The sequence below is a fragment of the Plutella xylostella genome, chromosome 15 (genome assembly GCF_932276165.1).
Source record: "Plutella xylostella chromosome 15, ilPluXylo3.1, whole genome shotgun sequence".
Lineage (NCBI taxonomy): Eukaryota > Metazoa > Arthropoda > Insecta > Lepidoptera > Plutellidae > Plutella > Plutella xylostella.
The window spans coordinates 5,157,754-5,175,715 of NC_063995.1; the positions used below are offsets into that span (position 1 = coordinate 5,157,754).

The 17,962-nt window shown below is 40.8% G+C and overlaps 3 protein-coding genes across 4 annotated transcripts; 2 read left to right on the forward strand and 1 right to left on the reverse strand.

Annotated features, from left to right (window-relative positions):
- Positions 1-232: 232 nt before the first annotated feature.
- On the reverse strand, positions 233-9,368 carry LOC105383826 (host cell factor). Of its 2 annotated transcripts, XM_048625643.1 has the most exons (13): positions 9,048-9,367; positions 8,764-8,853; positions 8,329-8,432; positions 8,000-8,171; positions 7,621-7,732; positions 7,077-7,208; positions 6,568-6,695; positions 5,610-5,770; positions 5,141-5,224; positions 4,710-4,871; positions 4,248-4,418; positions 3,405-3,591; positions 233-729 (listed from the first exon to the last, which is right to left on the reverse strand). In XM_048625643.1, the coding sequence occupies exons 1-13, from the start codon at positions 9,193-9,195 to the stop codon at positions 641-643; spliced, it is 1,740 nt and encodes a 579-aa protein (XP_048481600.1). In that variant the 5' UTR covers positions 9,196-9,367; the 3' UTR covers positions 233-640. The 2 variants fall into 2 exon arrangements, with proteins under 2 accessions (XP_048481600.1, XP_048481601.1); XM_048625644.1 differs by lacking the exon at positions 8,764-8,853 and having other exon boundaries at positions 9,048-9,368.
- A 147-nt stretch (positions 9,369-9,515) lies between these two features.
- On the forward strand, positions 9,516-10,147 carry LOC105383804 (small integral membrane protein 8). The gene is made up of 2 exons (XM_038108386.2): positions 9,516-9,709; positions 9,843-10,147. The coding sequence occupies exons 1-2, from the start codon at positions 9,614-9,616 to the stop codon at positions 9,996-9,998; spliced, it is 252 nt and encodes an 83-aa protein (XP_037964314.1). The 5' UTR covers positions 9,516-9,613; the 3' UTR covers positions 9,999-10,147.
- Positions 10,148-10,562: 415 nt separating this feature from the next.
- Positions 10,563-17,254, forward strand: LOC105383803 (rab-like protein 6). The gene is made up of 11 exons (XM_038107862.2): positions 10,563-10,837; positions 11,058-11,212; positions 11,448-11,635; positions 12,036-12,182; positions 12,594-12,768; positions 13,439-13,588; positions 13,993-14,144; positions 14,517-14,663; positions 14,955-15,220; positions 15,481-15,521; positions 15,736-17,254. Exons 1-11 carry the CDS (start codon positions 10,726-10,728, stop codon positions 15,925-15,927), a joined length of 1,725 nt encoding a protein of 574 aa, XP_037963790.2. The 5' UTR covers positions 10,563-10,725; the 3' UTR covers positions 15,928-17,254.
- Positions 17,255-17,962: the final 708 nt, after the last annotated feature.

A 17,962-nucleotide genomic window follows, 5' to 3' on the forward strand; every position in this document is an offset into this window, starting at 1 on the left:
CCTAAACTTGCTTTAGCTTCTTATATTATTTAACCTAACTACTTGCGCCTGCTTGCTAGTAACTAAACTATTTTAACCTACACTACGCCACATGTAAGGATCTAACAAGAACCCTTACATTATAAACTAATTACGTACATAAACGTAAAATAGAAACACTTATTTAAAGAGGTATTATTACTAAAATCGTCGCTTACCCTCCATAGAATAAAATATGGTGTAAAAAACAACATGAAGTCAACATTCAAGTTTATTCTTGCAAATACGATCTCTTTACATTTTGTTACACTTAAGTATATACTTGCATCCCATTCAATATTTAAAATACTTATTAACATTTCATCTTAATCAGTCATTTGATACTAAAAGACACACCCGAGTAGCACATTCTATATCTGATTAAAATATCCATTAACAACAGCTGTTTACATTCGGTCAAAAACGTTTACATTAAAATTCATAAATTATTTCGAAACAGGTAGGTATAAGAGGAGATATTCTTTGCACAATATTTGATAGTGGTTAGCAACATTACTCGTGGTACTTAGTAAATAACTTTTAGTTTCGCTCGCCGCCCTGTACACAGTACAACTAGGTGACGTCAAGTTGGAGAGATAATGAGAAGTGTTACCTTCGCGTCTTACTGCAGTATTTGCTTGGCTTGCTTGGACGGCGACGCGCCCGGCAACCGGCCGTCGCCCGTCCTCTTTACACCCGTTGATTTTATATCTGGAATAGAAAAAACCGACTTCAAAAAACCACTAAAATGTAAGAAATAATTTAAGGTTTACACAAATTCTACTCGTATGTGACAGTACAAATATACCTAAGCAGGAACTGTTCTCTTTTGATGTTGGTGCGGTGACAAAGTAATCTGAAGAAATATGGCACCAACTTCAAAAAAGAACAGTTCCTGCTTAGGTATATTTGTACTGTCACATACGAGTAGAATTTGTGTAAACCTTAAATTATTTCTTACATTTTAGTGGTTTTTTGAAGTCGGTTTTTTAATTTTTTTAATTATTATTTTATTTTATAGTTTTTAGTTTATTTGCAATATTTTTCAATCAAAAGTAAGGTGCAAATGATACCAAAAAGTCCTACTAATCAATACGAATCATTCAAGCCTAAACACGAAGTAGTTGCTATATACCGTTGAGGAGTTCACCTGACTGCCTTCCGTTTCCATCATCAGATCAGCTCAAGGTCACCATCATATTTTTTGGTTATAAGAACTATATTTACATTCTTAATTTCATTAGAATCGGTTAATATGTGCCCAAAATGGAAATTCATACCCTGTTTTTACCCCTTTACCCACCCTTGGGGGTGAGATAAAATTCTGAAAAAAAAATGGGACCACCTGGGAGCTCAACCCAATACAACAAAAAAAGAATTTTCAAAATCGGTCCATAAACGGCGGAGTAATCGGTGAACATACATAAAAAAAAATATAAAAAAAAAAAAAAAAAAAAGATCCCGACGAATTGAGAACCTCCTCCTTTTTTTGAAGTCGGTTAAAAAGAAGTTTCATGAAATAATACAGTGTCACGCAGCGCTAACGCAATCGACACTCAGGGCTAACGTAACGAACACGTAGCGGTAACGCAAGAAAGACGCAGCGCTAACGCTAATAAGAAAGAAGGCGATGTACGTGCAGATAATTCACATCCAGAATGATAATTATATTATGTTTGTATTGATTAGGCACTTAATTATAAGCACATAGTTATGTAAAATGAGGGCAACCTTCCCAGGGATAAAAATATCAAATATGTAAAGATTAAACCCGGGAATTACAAATTTATCCAATTAACCTTTTTATGAAATAAACAGTTCAAATTTTATTAAAAAAAAAATTCACGCAACTAACAAACAACGCTCGTTTAGCATAGCTCTTACACCCACCGCTTATCTTGTTAACACGAGCAACACTCACCGGAGCCACCTGACTTGCGTGGCGGGCCCGTAGCCCCTATCATCACTGCTCAGTCGTCGCAGCGCTGACTCAACGCACGTGTGGCATCACTCTTATACCCAGCAGTGGCGGTTTGCTTATGATATATCAGTATCACTCACCCTGAAGCCACCTGACTTGCGTGGCGGGCCCGTAGCCCTTCTCGTTGCGCGCCGCGATGCGGAAGATGATGGCGGGCTTGCTGGAGGAGTCGACGTGCGCCGCGCCCAGCGACGACTGCGGCACCACGCACGTGTTCGCCTTGCCGCAGTACACGCGCACGAGCCAGCTGAGACTCTATATAGTGCTACTGGGCTTACTACAGGAGCGATGATATAAGGGCGTTGTGGGTGCGATATGTCGTAGTAACGCAATGATACAGCGTCACGCAGCGCTAACGCAACGAACACGCAGCGCTTGTTTAGCATCGCTCTTATACCCAGTCCTATCTATACTTAAAGGGATGCCATAAGGGCGTTGTGGCTGCGCTGTGTCATAGTAACGCAATGATTTAGCGTCACTGCTCCGTCACGTAGCGCTAAGGCAACGAACACGCAATTAACACGTAGCGCTAACGCAATTAACACGCAGCGCTAGCGCAACGAACACACAACGCTCGTTTAGCATCGCTCTTATACCCAGTCCTTATACTTTTAACACGAGCAGCACTCACCCTCAACCCAACTCTGACTTGATACAACGCTCGTTTAGCATCGCTCTTATCCCCAGAGCTTATCTTGTAAACAAGAGCAGCACTCACCCTGGAGCCACCTTGACTTGCGTGGCGGGCCCGTAGCCCCTAGCATCACCGCTCAGTCGACGCAGCACTAACGCAACGCACGTGTGGCATCACTCTTATACCCAGCAGTGGCGGATTGCTTAAGGTTATTATATATAATTAACACTCACCCTGAAGCCACCTGACTTGCGTGGCGGGCCCGTAGCCCTTCTCGTTGCGCGCCGCGATGCGGAAGATGATGGCGGGCTTGGTGGAGGAGTCGACGTGCGCCGCGCCCAACGACGACTGCGGCACCACGCACGTGTTCGCCTTGCCGCAGTACACGCGCACGAGCCAGCTGAGACTCTATATAGTGGTAGGGGGCTTGCTACAAGAGCGATGGTATAGAGGCGTTGTGGCTGCGCTGCGTCGTAGTAACACTATGATACAGAGTCACGCAGCGCTAACGCAACGAACACGCAGCGCTTGTTTAGCATCGCTCTTATACCTAGTCCTATCTATACTTAAGAGGGATGCCATAAGGGCGTTGTGGCTGCGCTGTGTCATAGTAACGCAATGATTTAGCGTCACTGCTCCGTCACGTAGCGCTAAGGCAACGAACACGCAATTAACACGTAGCGCTAACGCAATTAACATGCAGCGGTAACGCAACAATCACACAACGCTCTTATACCCAGAGCTTATCTTGTTAACATGAGTATCACTCACCCTGGAGCCACCTGACTTGCGTGGCGGGCCCGTAGCCCTTCTCGTTGCGCGCCGCGATGCGGAAGATGATGGCGGGCTTGGTGGAGGAGTCGACGTGCGCCGCGCCCAGCGACGACTGCGGCACCACGCACGTGTTCGCCTTGCCGCAGTAAACGCGCACGAACGCTAGTTGCGACTTTGAGGTCTCCTGGAATGCGAGGGGTAGGGGGATTTATTAGCTAGTCATTTGTTTTTTGTTTAATGGGCAAAGTAAGAAAATACATAAATAAAACGCTATCTTGGCCTTGCTACCAGATTTGATTTAGAATTACGGCACATTGATTTTTGAGTTACTGTATGCAAGCTCTTTCATAAGACACAAATAATATTATTGTAATACGCCGTCTTGGAAGTGCCGCCATGTTGGATTTAGAATGACATCAAAATGTTTGTCATGTAGTTATTGTTCAACAAACTTACCAAGTACCTACACAAAATTTCAGATATATTCTTGTCTTGTCTGCTAATATGCTTGCAGATGTAATTATCTTTAACATAGGTAGAGCTGTATTTATGCAAAAAAAAATAACCAGTGATACGTAGCGAGCCCACCACTATCACCGCACCATCCAGTCGAAAGGAGTCGAAATCTGCACGAAATGACACATAGAGGGTGTGACGAATCAACTGTATTTATATACGCCTGGCGCACCACGGCAACTCAACGTAGGTACTAATCTAACTGGCTAATCCTTACACCACAGTAAAATAATCGGAACCGTTCACCACGGTGACAAGCCCTAGTCCAGCCCTACTATTAGTCACCAACACGCTAAAAATCATTAGCCTCTAGTCCGAACAAACCTTAGGCTGCGTATTGGAGCGCACGGCGAGGTACACGGAGTACTCGAAGATGCCCTCGGCGGCGACTTGAGGGGGCTCCCACGAGAGGTGCGCGCCCTCCACCGACTTGGAGATCTTGATCGCGGACGGCGCGCCGGGGAAGCCGGGCAGGCACGTCTTGAACGCGGATTCCTGTTGGTAAAATTAGCGGGTGTAATTTAACGTATGAATTATTTACATTGCTAATAAAGCTTATTTCTTGAATTATTTCATTCCTAGTTCATGTAATAGCATTGCGGAAATAAAAATTGCACTCTGAAGGCCTAGCACGGGGCACAAGATGCGCCCGCCAAGACGTGGCAAAATAATTGCGTCGCATGGCTTCGAGAGCGCGTGCGACGAAAAACTTTTATCACCTCTTGACGTGAGTATCTTGCACGCCGTGCTAGGCCTTCTGTTCAAGTTAAGTGAACACCACTGTACCTCGCTGAAGTCCCCGCGGCCGCACGAGTTGATGGCAGCCACGCGGAACTTGTATGCAGTGCCGTGCTCCAGCGGCGTGGTGGGCAGCCCCGACAGCTCCGGCAGGTTGTCCAGCGAGAGACCCGACAGGTCCACGTTGGGATCCGATATGTAGTTTTGTACCTGTAATGTTAAAAAGATTAGGATAGGTTTTCTATTGGGGGACTGTATCTCGTGTTTCTAAAAATTTCAAAGAAAGAAAACAAAACAGAGCGTTTTCCGCTTGTGTTGGATAATAAGCAGTTGGATACCTAAATGTTGGTAAAGGCAGGTCGTAAACATTGTAACTTCTAGTAGAATATTATTGTTAGACAAAAAAATCTTGGAATCAAAATCAAATTTAGAGAGTTGTCACTAAAATAAGATATACTTAAGTAAATAATGCTACTTACCGTGAACGTGGTGCCATTTACGATGCCAACTGTGTACCAAGTATCTTCGTCGTTTATTATCGGCTTTATATCTTCAGGCTCCCCCTGAAATGAAGATGTATTTACTTCATCAAGTTTCAATACTGAATTTCTAATGAGAATCTTCAGCTTAAATCCGACAAATATTATAAACGCGAAAGTTTGTAAGCATAGATGATGGATGGATGAAAAACTACTGAACGGTTTTCGATCAGATTTTCTATGCAGGATGCTGGCATCCTGGATTAGCATGTAGGCCATTTTTTATCCCTGATTTCGCACAATAAAACTTTTCAATGCGAAGTGGAGCTCGTGGGCATCAGCGAGGAAAATAATACTTGTTAGTCTTCTCATACTGATGCATTGAAAGTACCACGTCGCTGCCTTCCCCTGCCGTTATTTAGAGATATTAGTCACCCTGTTCCTCATGAAGCAGAAATAAATAACATACCTGTTCCTGATGATGCAGCGCGGCGCTGGCCAGTGTCGCGAGCGCGTGCGCGGCGTCCGTGGGCGGCAGCGGCGCGGCGCCCGAGCTGCTGACCGCGCCCTCGCCCTCCACCGCGCCCGCCGCACCGCCTGAAGAAGAGACGCCGCCGCCGCCGCCTTCCTCTGTGCAAGGGCGATTGTTTATGAAGGATGGGATTATAATGATCTAGGGATTTTTCGGTTGCGGGTATAAAATTTGTAAAACGCTATTGTGTCTGAAACTTAGTCGAAGGTACCAAATAATTGTGCAATTAACGCCATGTGCACGTAACACGCTTAAAGTATGTGAAATGATATGCAATTTTTTTGGTACAGCGCCAGAACAAATTTACATTGGGAATTTGGAATGAATAATTCAGTTTTAGTGGTATAAAAGCTCATCATAAAAGTTTGCAGCAATGCATTTGCCAAGTGCATCACGCAAGGGAATACAGTAATAATAATCAACAGGCGTTTATACTGTATTTATACTCATTAACCGAAGTTCCAAGACGATATGGAGAAGCGTCCGTAGTCGAGCGGGCCTCAGTGATCGTAACTGATCGCTGAGGTTAAGCAACAACTGACACGGTCAGCCATTGGATGGGTGACCAATTTCAAGTGGTGCTTTTCTGGACGCTTCCGTGCTTCGGACGGCACGTTAAGCCGTGGGTCCCGGTTGCTGCTTCGGCAGCAGTCGTTAAGCCTAGTCAGAGGCCTTCGGGTGGCATGAAAACATCTGAAAGGCGGGTTGCCCACTTACCCGACAACTCTCTCAGCACAAGCTTGCTTGTGTTGGGGTCCACCAACCCGCACTTGGCCAGCGTGGTGGACTAGGCCTAAACCCTTCCTTCATTGGAAGGAGACCCGTGCCCCAGCAGTGGGGACGTAATGGGTCGTGATGATGATGATGATGGAGATGGCATTCAACAAAGTCTAACCTTGTAGCAAACTGGGCGACAGCAGGGCAGATCCGTTGGCCGCCAACGCGAGCAGCGGCAGAGATTCACTGACGGAGGGCATCGTGTCCGCCGCGCCCTCCATCTCCGATGTGTCTGCATCGCCAAACCTGATGAATAGGCTTTGTTAGTATGTGTCATACTTGTTGGGCTCTATGAGGGAGGTTTGGGTCCAGCAGTGGGCGTATAAACTGAATAAATAATATTCGATAATGGCATCCGAAACATTGAGTTGGAAGTTTTAAATTGCGATTGCAGGCAGACGGCAGCGGTTTATACCTATAATCTAATTCATATTTACTTTTGTCGCCACCAGGCTATAAACAGTAACGACCATAGAGGAGAAGGAGCTATGGAGTGTTGTAGTGCTTCTCGAGAGACGGCATATGTCCAGCAGTGGTTGGTTATTGGCTGATTACGATAAAGTACTAAAGACTGAAGTCATAAAAACGACAAACTGTATTGCTATGTATCCTATCCTACAAACTCACTCATTGGACGGCTGCAGCTGTGGTAGAGAGAAGGAATGTAGGGTGGCGGGCCCGTTGGCGGTGGACGAGATGAGCGCGGCCTCGTGCTGCCCACTGCTGGATATGTCGGCGCCACTCTCCGCCGTACTAGAACTGACAAGGGTGCCCGTGAGACTGACATCTCGACAGATCTACCGTAGGGATGGACAAGAAAACACAATGTGTATCTTTTCAGTAGAATACAGATTTTAACAATATTCTTATTTTGTGTCAGTGACTGTGAGAGTAAACCTGTTCAGGACAAAATTTGTTCTTTTTGAGAGGATAAGAGCCAGGAGCGCCAATGATTCATGGTTGGTGGAATGGTTAACTCTATCTCATTAGGTACGGTGAGATGCAGATAAACCTGACCCCCTCACATAGTAACAATGCTTCTGAGGGGGGTCAGGTTTCTCTGCCGCTTACTGTACTACCATCATCACTACTAAATCAACCAATGACAGTGTTGTGGGGGGCATAACAAAGCAAAGCATATTATTGGTGAACACAGATGCTGTAGCCTCACCTGATGCCAGTGCTGAGTGTCTCCTGCGCGGCGCTGCTGATGTCGTTGACGTCATCACTGCTGGCCACGCCCTCTCCGCCACCCATGTCCTCGTCCATTGTGCTTGACTCATCTGTATTTAAGAACATCATGTAAATAAAATATGCATGCCATCACCTTACACAATATTAATCACGTGCAGGCAGCAAAGCACCTTGCTGCAACCACTTCTTGCCAGTGTAATTTAAGTAATAAGACTTAAATAAAATAAAAAAACTATTATCATAGCCTTATCCGAGATTCACAGATTTTTGTATGCTCATAGCTTTTTGCATGTAAGTAACAAAATAAGTTTTTAAAAGTCTGTAACTTTAACAGAGAGATTGAAAGGATGACTAACCATCTTGTACAATAGCAGCTCCATCTCCGATGCCGCTGTCAATAGGCATGGCGGAGCTGATGGACTGGTCGGGAGACTCCTCCTGAGCGCCGCCTGCTTCCTCCAACAACTCATCTTTCACTAGAGAGTCCAGATGCTCTTCGTCTTGCGGAGAGTTATCTTCCGTTAGTGCCTGCAGTGAAAGTTAATTATTGTAATAGGTGATTTTTTTCCTAAGTTTTTAATTTTTAGAAGTAGATTCATTCTTTATTTATTTTTTCCTACTTGGTATGCTCTGACTGAATAATATGTATATTATGTATGGATATGACTGCATGTTTTATACTTACAGGTGTAGATATACAGTTGTCTCCGATGTAGGCAGACTCGTCCGCCGACCCCCCGCCAGCCGTCTCATCAATGTCCATTTCTTCTGCATCTGCCTCAGCATTTCCTACAATATGTACTTCATGAATTAAAGACATGCAACATATTTATTGGCTAGAAGATGGTGTCACTTATACTATTGATGCACAAGCAAAAACTATTTCATTGCATGGTTATCATTTCAAAAGGCACTAACCATTACTCCTCTACTTATATGGCATAGTGAGAAGATTAATCTTGTAGCGAAGCCATTAGATAGCAAGCAAGGGTGGATTTCGAACTTCTGAGATTGAAATTCAATGCAGGCACTTGAATAAATAAATTTTATAGGAAGTGATGGTGTTACAGCTTCTTAATTTGACAGGGCTCTTAGATACATCAGTCCAACATGATGTTACCTTCATCATCAAGAGAAGGAAGGCCGACAGCAGCATCAGAGGCAGCCTCTACAGCGTCACTACTACTGGTGGGGGCAGCACCATTTGCAACTAAAATAAATATTCATTAGCAACGTAACAAACCATCTTAAATTTAATGTTTTGATTGATATCAACGTTATACTTCAAGCAAAACAACAATCTTTTTATCAAACATGTTGTAAAACACATTTTTTTACAAGTTTAGTCTAACTAGCATGCAGGTTCTGAAATACAAACTTAAAATAATAGGTGGACATACACACCTGCCTCTTCTCCTGTTACAAAGTCTGCTCCATCATTTGTAGCATCATCTTCAACTTCAGCAGAAGTTTCAGAGGGTTGGATGTCGGCTAGAGGCGACACTTCCGCGCCATCCGCAACATCACCGGAGAAAACGGACTCTGACTCCATTGTAACGAAACTGTTTAATTACACTTGGATATCGGACTGAAATTTTGAATTTGCAAGTACAATTAGATTGTTTTATGCACCATTATCAAAATAATTTGGAAAAAATGATATTTTTTGACAATTTACACCGACAAGCGACAAATTTTCAGCTATCACAGATTATCAAGCATTTATCCATCACGGCGTCATTGACACAGAATACCTATTGTTTTTATGAAAACCGACCGGACTGGGTTCCGGGCCGTATCGCCGTTCTATCATCGGACCATAACGACCACAGATTAGCAGTGACACTGACATTGATATTATTAATAGTTTTTGACATTTCGTACGTACTTGTACTTCTTCCCTCAAGTTTTCAGTTCTCTTTTCGATTAATTTTATTATTACACAATACATTGAGCTTTATTTTTAAAATATGGCTAATAATAATGAAAAACCAGGTGATGGCCTTCGTTCTTTACGGTCTACCACAGCATTTAGACTCATAAACTTTGAATTATACGCCAAACCTGTAAGTTTTCAACACCTCAGCATTTCAGTGTACAATGTGTATTCCATTTATTATTGTTAAAAAGTCAAAGGGAATGTCTTAATAATGTTATTGTGTAAGTTAAAAAATCTAATAACAATGGTGTTCCTTTCAGAATATTGTTATAATGAGTTTGGGTCTCACCTGCTTTGGTATCACATTAGGCTACATTGCCTACATGAGATCTAAATATGAATCCATGGGATACTACACAGCAGTTGACAAGGATGGTAAAGAAATATTTGAAAAGAAGAAATCTAAATGGGATTAGATTAATACAAATAATTTCATAAGAATTGCCTAGTTGTTAAGTTATTCCTCTTCAATGAAGAATAGAAGTGTATATAGTGTAAGCATCAAATAGGTAGTAATTTATTCATCTACCTGTAAATGTAAATAGTTTATGCATTAGAATGTGTTGTTATTCTATTGAAATGATTTATTGATGTGTTAAAGAAACCCTAAGGTTTTTCTTCCAATGTTGTCTGCATAACATTTTTAATACAAGTACCTATCATAATTTAAATAAACTACAGTAAAGAAGTAATAAATTCTCATATAAGTAATATATTATTCTCATTTAAAGATATAGTAAAGACGCATTTAAAATACTTACTCCACTAATGTTACATTTTATCTTGCACGATGTAAGAAAGTTTTAAAAATGCCATCTGTTGTCGAATAGCGAAACTACTAACCAAAGTTTTAAGACTTCTTGTTTTTCATAAATGGAACAGAGATGTCACTATTTATTTATGCCCACTCTACACTCCATACGTGTTCAGCGAAGCAGTACCGTTATTATTCTGAAGTATTCATTCTGAAATTTGACAGATAATACGTCACCTTGACAAAAAATCATTGTAAAAGTTAAAGTTTGTTTATTTCTTCAATTATTTATAATTTTATGAAATCTAAATCTATCTTCCCTTCAGTTTATTCATTATTACCTATATAGATGAAATCTTAAACCATAGGTAAACTATAGTTTGTAGAAAATGTTTTCTGCTCTAAAGAAACTAGCAAAAAGCGGCGATGATCGCTGCCAAGCTCCGGTTCCCATGTCTTCCTCGTTGCAGAAGAAGTTTTCCAGAGGAGTGCATTATAATAGTAAGTGCTATTTACTCAATAGGTCTCGCACAAAGTTTGACTGCAAGAGATAAAATTTTTAGGGGTAAGGACGCCCATTGAAAATCTAATGTAATTTGTGTCCTGTTATTTATTAAAGATATTCCTACTGTATTATTATTTATAATCTTGTTGATTGGGTTGATATGTCACCTAACAATATAGGAATCATTAATCAATTATAAATTAACCATTGTTTTAGTGAAAATCTTAATAAAAGGTGATAGAAATGTTGGAAAGTCCTGCCTCCTTCAAAGACTGCAAGGTGGACCGTTCATTGAAAATTATGTACCAACTGAGCAAATCCAAGCTGCACCGATTCACTGGACTTATAAAAATACAGACCACATTGTTAAGGTAAGTACTAAGTACTAATGTCCATTTCATGGATCAAGTTATCTGAATTAAATAAATAAATTAAAATAAATATCTTTGGCATCCAGTTTATTAGTTATTATGAATAGCAAGCACCCATGCACCACTGCTGGATATAAGACTCCTCAAGTGCAACAAAAGCTTCTGTCTTTTGTAGCCTTCCTTATGAAATCACTATAGGGTTTTTTTTAAATTAATTTGTTTATTATAATTGCAGGTAGAAGTGTGGGAGGTAGTGGATAAAGGGAGGGCTAAGAAGAAGCCTCCTCTAGGACTGAAGCTAGAGAATGAGTCAGCCCCAGCACAAGAGGATGGTTATGAAACACCGGTGCTTGACGCAACCTTCCTGGATGTGTACAAGAATGCCAATGGAGTCATTCTGATGTTAGATATCACAAAACCTTGGTAAGTATTTACACCATACCTGCATGTCAGTGTTGTAAATGTTGGCTAAATTATTTAGACCAAAAGGCGAAAGAAATGTGATGTTTCTATATAAATCTTAGCACTGAAAAGTCAAATGAAAGTATAAAAACATTGATTGATTAAAATCTACTCTGGATAAAAAACACAAAATCTCTCATTTATGTAGAATACAAATTGGTAATACATTTATTTTCCACCACCAAATGGACATTACAGTAAAACCGTAATAACCCTTATATTAATCCTGGGCTTTGATTGCTGTTATAACCATTAGGTCCACCCTTTGTACTTTTATTTTTAATATTTGTACAATAAAGAGTTAAATAAAAAATAAATAAAAATTACCCTAATATTAAATCCTGGTCTTTGATTGCCACAGGACATTTGAGTATGTGGTGAAGGAGCTGGGCCGGGTGCCAGCGGACCTGCCCGTGGTGGTGCTCGGCAACCACTGCGACATGCAGCACCACCGCCAGGTGCACCCGCACCATATTGACCAGGCCCTGCACCAGGCTAGGCTTACCAGGTAAACATAATTATTATCCTAATAGCCTGGAATTGCCAAAACAGGCATATTATTTAAAACAGGCACATTATTTTTCAATATGGCTTTATAATTTCGGCACAGTATGTGTAAGTGTAGATTGTAACTGGTTTAATTAAAAACCTGTTGTATGAATGACTGTTTTTTTGCAAAATAAAAATAAATGTAAACATTATGTGTAGGCAATTAAAGATGAGCCTTTATAGGGATTCCAGATAGTTAACAATAGGTTTAGCTCCTTCAGATGAGCTCACAAGAGCTATTAAGTCTCTCCAGGTTTGGAAACCTATCAAATACCAAGAAATAAACCAATAATCTTCTCTATTTTTCATTATTATTTTGCAACTCTGCCAAGCCTCTTCATAAATAAAATACACTTCCATTCAACTGCAGAACGGCCCCAGTCCGCTACGCAGAATCCTCAATGCGGAACGGGTTCGGTCTGCGACTGCTGCACAAGTTCCTCAATGTACCGTTCCTGCGCCTGCAGCGGACCAGCCTGCTGGAGCAGCTGCAGCGGAACCAGAGGGACATTGAGGGGGCTGATCATGAACTTGATGAGTTTCAGGTGAGCACTACTACTTATAGCATAGTGAAAGGAAAAAATACTCTTGGTGGAGGTATGGATGATATTTTGATACGTAGTATGGATGTGATTATTTCTTGTCTCCATTTCCATGCCTCTTCCTCAGATTGTATTGAAACCCTTAAGTCTCCAGATATGGATATTTATATTTAGTATCTATCTATCTATGTATTTGTGTAGATTTATCAGCTGTCCGACACCCATAACACAGGTTCTGCCTAGCTTGGGGTCGGATGGCCGTGTGTGAGATGTCCCCACATATTTATTTATTTATTTATTTACAATATTTACTCAGTCCTAAAGCTGCGTACAGACCGGCCAAACAAACGCCAACGAACGAGTTTCGTTGACCTTCGTTGCTGCAATGTGCCCTGTATTATCTATGATAAATATCCATCGTGGGGCGTTCGTTGGGCCGGTCTGTATGCAGCTTAAGTTCTTATAGTTTTTTTGTATCATAACTTATGGCTTGAATACAAAACTGCGTTGCGATGTTGCATCCCAATAATCTGTGACTGTACTTGATTTCTGCCGCAGGTTTTTGCGATTCAACGTCGCAACGCAGTTTTATGTAAAAGCCCTTAGTCCAATTCAATAATCCAACAAGCCTTACTCTACTGTACAATATCCAATCAAACCACCTATATTCCAGAACTCCGAAGAGTGCAAGTACGACACATTCGTGGAGCGTCTCACGAGCGCGCGGCGCTCGAGCGCGGAGCCGGCGCGCGCGCCCGAGCGCTCCCCGAGCATCGTGCTGGGCGGCGGGAAGCCCATCGTGCCGCCCGGTGTTAACCCGCTTGTGAGTATACTGTGAATCACTGAACTTGACCAAAATAACCCGCTCGTGAGTACACTGTGAATCACTGAACTTGACCAAACATGGCGATATAAGTCGTAGCAGCTCTTGAGGCAAAAGTGGTGGATGTTTCAACCCGACGAAAATGATTGATGTTTTCGTTCACTGTTGTCTGTGGTCAACTATCGTTCCCTGCTGGACATAGGCTATTTCCACAATATGACCTGAGGTAATCTCATTTTACCTTGGCTCTGATGAATTAATTGAGCTGTTAGGCCTCACCCAAACCATAGCCAGTGTGTACAATATATGTAGATCAATGGAAAGAACAGTACAAGTATACTTTAGGTTTTAGGATCTATCTATTTGCTATTTAATCTTACTACGCCAAAATTTTTTCTTTGCAGTTGGCGCAATCGCTAAACCCAGCCACCAAGCCTGCACAGAGTGTGACAGAGAACTCTCAGCCGAAACAGACCCAGTATGTGAGCGCAGAGCTGATGAAGCCCAATCATACAGTCAGCATGGACTTCACACCGCCCAGGCCGGTTAAGGACAGGTAATTAATTATCTATCTCTTTCTTTCTCAGCCCTCTTCGTGAATTCGTAGGGTATTCCTTCTAGCACTTGGTGGATTTCTATACATAGGTACATAACACTACCTACGAGAGCTACCTACAAATAATTTAATCTCACTCGTCGAAAAGCGACATAACTCACTTATAATGATTATAACTAAAAAAAAACTTAAATATCCGCCCATTTCTGTACTTTCACTACCCATTCTAGCTAGCCTGACCCAACTTCGCCTCAAGGCCTATATTAGTTTTCAAACATTTTCATCAGCCGAAGTGACTGTATGACAGAGAATGACAGATAATTTATACTGAAGCGTCAAACCCAACCTAACCTCTTTCTCAATATTCCCTAGCACCCCCGGCACCCCGGGCACCCCTGCGGCCCCGGGCACTGCGGGCGCGCTTGACGAGTTCTACGCGGGCACGCTAGACAGCAGCTTCCTCGACGACCTGACTCCCGGATCTAATAACGCACAGGACACGCAGTATGATAGTGACAGGTTTGTGTCTACTATAAGTGATAGGAAATTTTACGCTTCCGCTAAACTTTTTTTAAATAATGGATCCACAAGATATCGCAGATCGTCTAAAATAAAATTTAAATACCTCATTTCTGCGCTGATAGTCTCAAGTTAATATATAGGCATGTTACTACAACCTTTTAGCCATTTTTTCCTGGTAACAATGAAAACGGTTCTGAAAGTACCAATCTTAATTTTAGCTATGTAAAATCTTTAATTTGGAATTATTTCCAACATTTATTCTCATTACACCTATACTTCCATCCCCAGTGACGAAAACAGCACAATAAACCCCATGGTAACCATCGACCAAGACGACCTCGACGTAGACTACGCACCAGCCGCGTCGCGCACCGTCGTGGACTCCAGACACAAACTCAACGACATGTTCACACAACAACTGCTCATTAGGAAAGATAGTGTGAAGTCTGAAAAGAGCGGGTCGGCGGATAGAGAGCATGATGTGAATGATGTGAACATGGATAACGATTTCACGCTGTGGGCTGGGGACTGCAGTGCTAGGCGGTCTCCAGAAGGTATGTGATTATGTTATGTATAGAACTATAAGCATTGATTTTTCCATCGTTAGTGCAGTGAAAGTAAACGGCTACAGAAGGGTAGATTGTACCACTGGTATAGGTGGTGTCTGTCACGCGCCATACGAGTTCAGTTTTAGTGTTCACCTCGGATGGTGTGAAATGAAATTGATTATCTATTGGTCAAGTGAGCTCTGCCAGGCGGCCTGGCCTGTAGAATGTCATATTTGTCTAACTAAACATGATTTTAATTATTTTAGGTGGAGAGGATCCTGATAACGCCAAAGAAGCAGCTGAGAAGGTAATTTACATTTACCTACAATACTTTATGGTTACTGAAAAAACATTCATAATTAAACACAATATACAAAGTTACGCCACTATATTACGCATCTATTACGATTGATAAGTATCGCTGGATTAGGAACTTTCTCAGGGTTTAGCTTATCCGTTTACCATAGAACAGAGAGTAACAAGTAAGTGAGCTTTAAATAAATTCTTAATAATATTCACAGGCCGAAAAGAAGCACAAGAAAAAGAAGTCCAAAGACAAGGACCGCGGCGACTACAGCGACAAATCCGAAAGGAAAGACAAGAAGAGCAAACACAAGAAGTCCAAGAGTGACAAGGACAGACAGAACCCGCAGCAAGCGCTGCTGTCTCCCAACGACACGTCAGTGTCTTATGACGACTACGATAGTATTTGAGTAAGACATCTTGACTTCAAAGTTTTGCACTACTGGGGGCGCCACTAACGACGTCTTTGGGCCTTAAATACCTACATATCATGTTTGTTTTTTGTAAGCTAGCATTAGGTTTGTTATTAGTTTTTATACGACGTTTTTGGGTGTAGAATCACCTCATGAATTATTTATTATGTATCTGGTAAGGTGTCCTACCTTGGGTTTTCGGCACTGTAAAATGGTGAGCTGTTTGATTCACTTTAAAAAACGTACTTTTTGTATGTATTTCGGGTCCAGAGAAAATATAAATTTTAAATATCTTGCCAAAATCGTAGGTTATATTTTGGAGGCGACCCCTGGGTGATGAGGAAGCTTACTTGGTCGATGTTATTGTCAATTTAAAATAAATAATTACTATGGCGATTCTTATGGAAACGATTTTTAAATATTTCTAGATGTGTCTTATGCTGTAACTAGGTACTTATACTCTGTCCATTATATTATTGGTTTCTTGACAGTCGAAATCCCATACATATTTGATGACTGCAAAGGAAAACCAACTTTACATACCAGACATAAGGAAACGTCAAGAATACAATAACATAGTGGAAGCTCTATAATCTCTAAAATATTTGATATGCCCGTAGACGGGGTTTTATCACAGAAAGATCCAAATATCAAAACAGCCTGTATTAGCATGATCCTATTGAAAACAAGTCTTAGTTATGATGTTTTTAATGACGACAACGCAATATGCAATGCTTTGGATTTTCAGAGAAGGGTGGCAGACTTGTTGACATATTTATGTACCTACCTACATAATAAGAAATCTCAATGCTCGGGCTCGAAAGATCTGAAACAAAATCGATGTAATATTATTATTGAATATATCTACCTATGAACTTATTATTACTTTTATTGTATTGGTGTTGAAGTCTCACTCTCATTTCAATCACTAATTGATGAAATTAATCATCAATATAATTATAATTTAAGATCTCTTTAATCATTCCAATTGACTGCTTTAAGTGTGTTTCTATCTACTATTTACGTAAATATAACTCCTTATGTATAACTTTACTGTATCTGGTTCTTTACGTATAGACCGCATTTATAATTTTGCTATAAGTGTATATCTCAGTATTTACTTTATTTATAAGCATTTACCTACTATTATTATGATATGACTGAACTGCGCAAAAGGTGACAGCTATTTTATGAAATGTACTCATATGGAAACAAATGCGTATGCGTATAGGTATATGTTACTGCGTTATTAAATATTTAAGAATTTTATCATGGTGATGTTATATGTATGTTATATTGTGGAATAAATGATTATGCAAATTAACGTGTTTCTATTAAATAAATAAATATGTGGGGACATCTCACACACGGCCATCCGACCCCAAGCTAGGCAGAACCTGTGTTATGGATGTCGGACAGCTGATATATCTACACAAATACATAGATAGATAGATACTAAAAATAAATATCAACACCCAAGACCCGAGTACCTATCCGAGTAAATATCTATCTTTAAACAAATATCTGCCCCAGCCGGGAATCGAACCCGAGACCTTCGGCATAGCAGTCAGGGCCACTAACCACTACGCCATTCAGTCGTCTAATATTAATATTAGTTTGCTGAGCTTTAGGTAAAAACCTTAGTTATGTAGGTAGTCAACTAAAGCTATCGGTAGACGACCTAACCCCCCGCGTAACAGTTTGTTTCATAAGTCTACTTTACAGACAGTCATTCTAGTACCCATAGAATAGTAAAAAATACGGAAAAACGAAGATATAGTTATGTATAAAGAAAAGAGTAGTGTGATTTTCAACAAAAGAAAATTTAATAAATAGAGTACATTCTATTCAAAATGTAAATGTACAACCACATCGATATTATATTGGTTAGGTTATAAAAATTGGACCAACGATGAGAAGTCCAGGCTGTAATCTTTTAACAATATTACAAACAAAAATCTCTACATAACAGAACTTACACATAAACAATATTAGTCAACTTTATACATGCTATGATACAGGATAATTTAAC

What these genes read in the sequence shown, in the direction of transcription:
- LOC105383826 (XM_048625643.1), bottom strand. Translation starts at nt 9,195, where the DNA reads ATGGAGTCAGAGTCCGTTTTCTCCGGTGATGTTGCGGATGGCGCGGAA. An exon ending in CAGCTGCAGCCGTCCAATGA is followed by an intron (nt 6,696 to 7,076) that starts GTGAGTTTGTAG and finishes CCTATTCATCAG; the next exon opens with GTTTGGCGATGCAGACACAT. An exon ending in GCAAGTCAGGTGGCTCCAGG is followed by an intron (nt 730 to 3,404) that starts GTGAGTGATACT and finishes TTTCTATTCCAG; the next exon opens with ATATAAAATCAACGGGTGTA.
- LOC105383804 (XM_038108386.2), top strand. Translation starts at nt 9,614, where the DNA reads ATGGCTAATAATAATGAAAAACCAGGTGATGGCCTTCGTTCTTTACGG. An exon ending in TTGAATTATACGCCAAACCT is followed by an intron (nt 9,710 to 9,842) that starts GTAAGTTTTCAA and finishes TGTTCCTTTCAG; the next exon opens with AATATTGTTATAATGAGTTT.
- LOC105383803 (XM_038107862.2), top strand. Translation starts at nt 10,726, where the DNA reads ATGTTTTCTGCTCTAAAGAAACTAGCAAAAAGCGGCGATGATCGCTGC. An exon ending in CCCAGGCCGGTTAAGGACAG is followed by an intron (nt 14,145 to 14,516) that starts GTAATTAATTAT and finishes AATATTCCCTAG; the next exon opens with CACCCCCGGCACCCCGGGCA. An exon ending in CCAAAGAAGCAGCTGAGAAG is followed by an intron (nt 15,522 to 15,735) that starts GTAATTTACATT and finishes TAATATTCACAG; the next exon opens with GCCGAAAAGAAGCACAAGAA.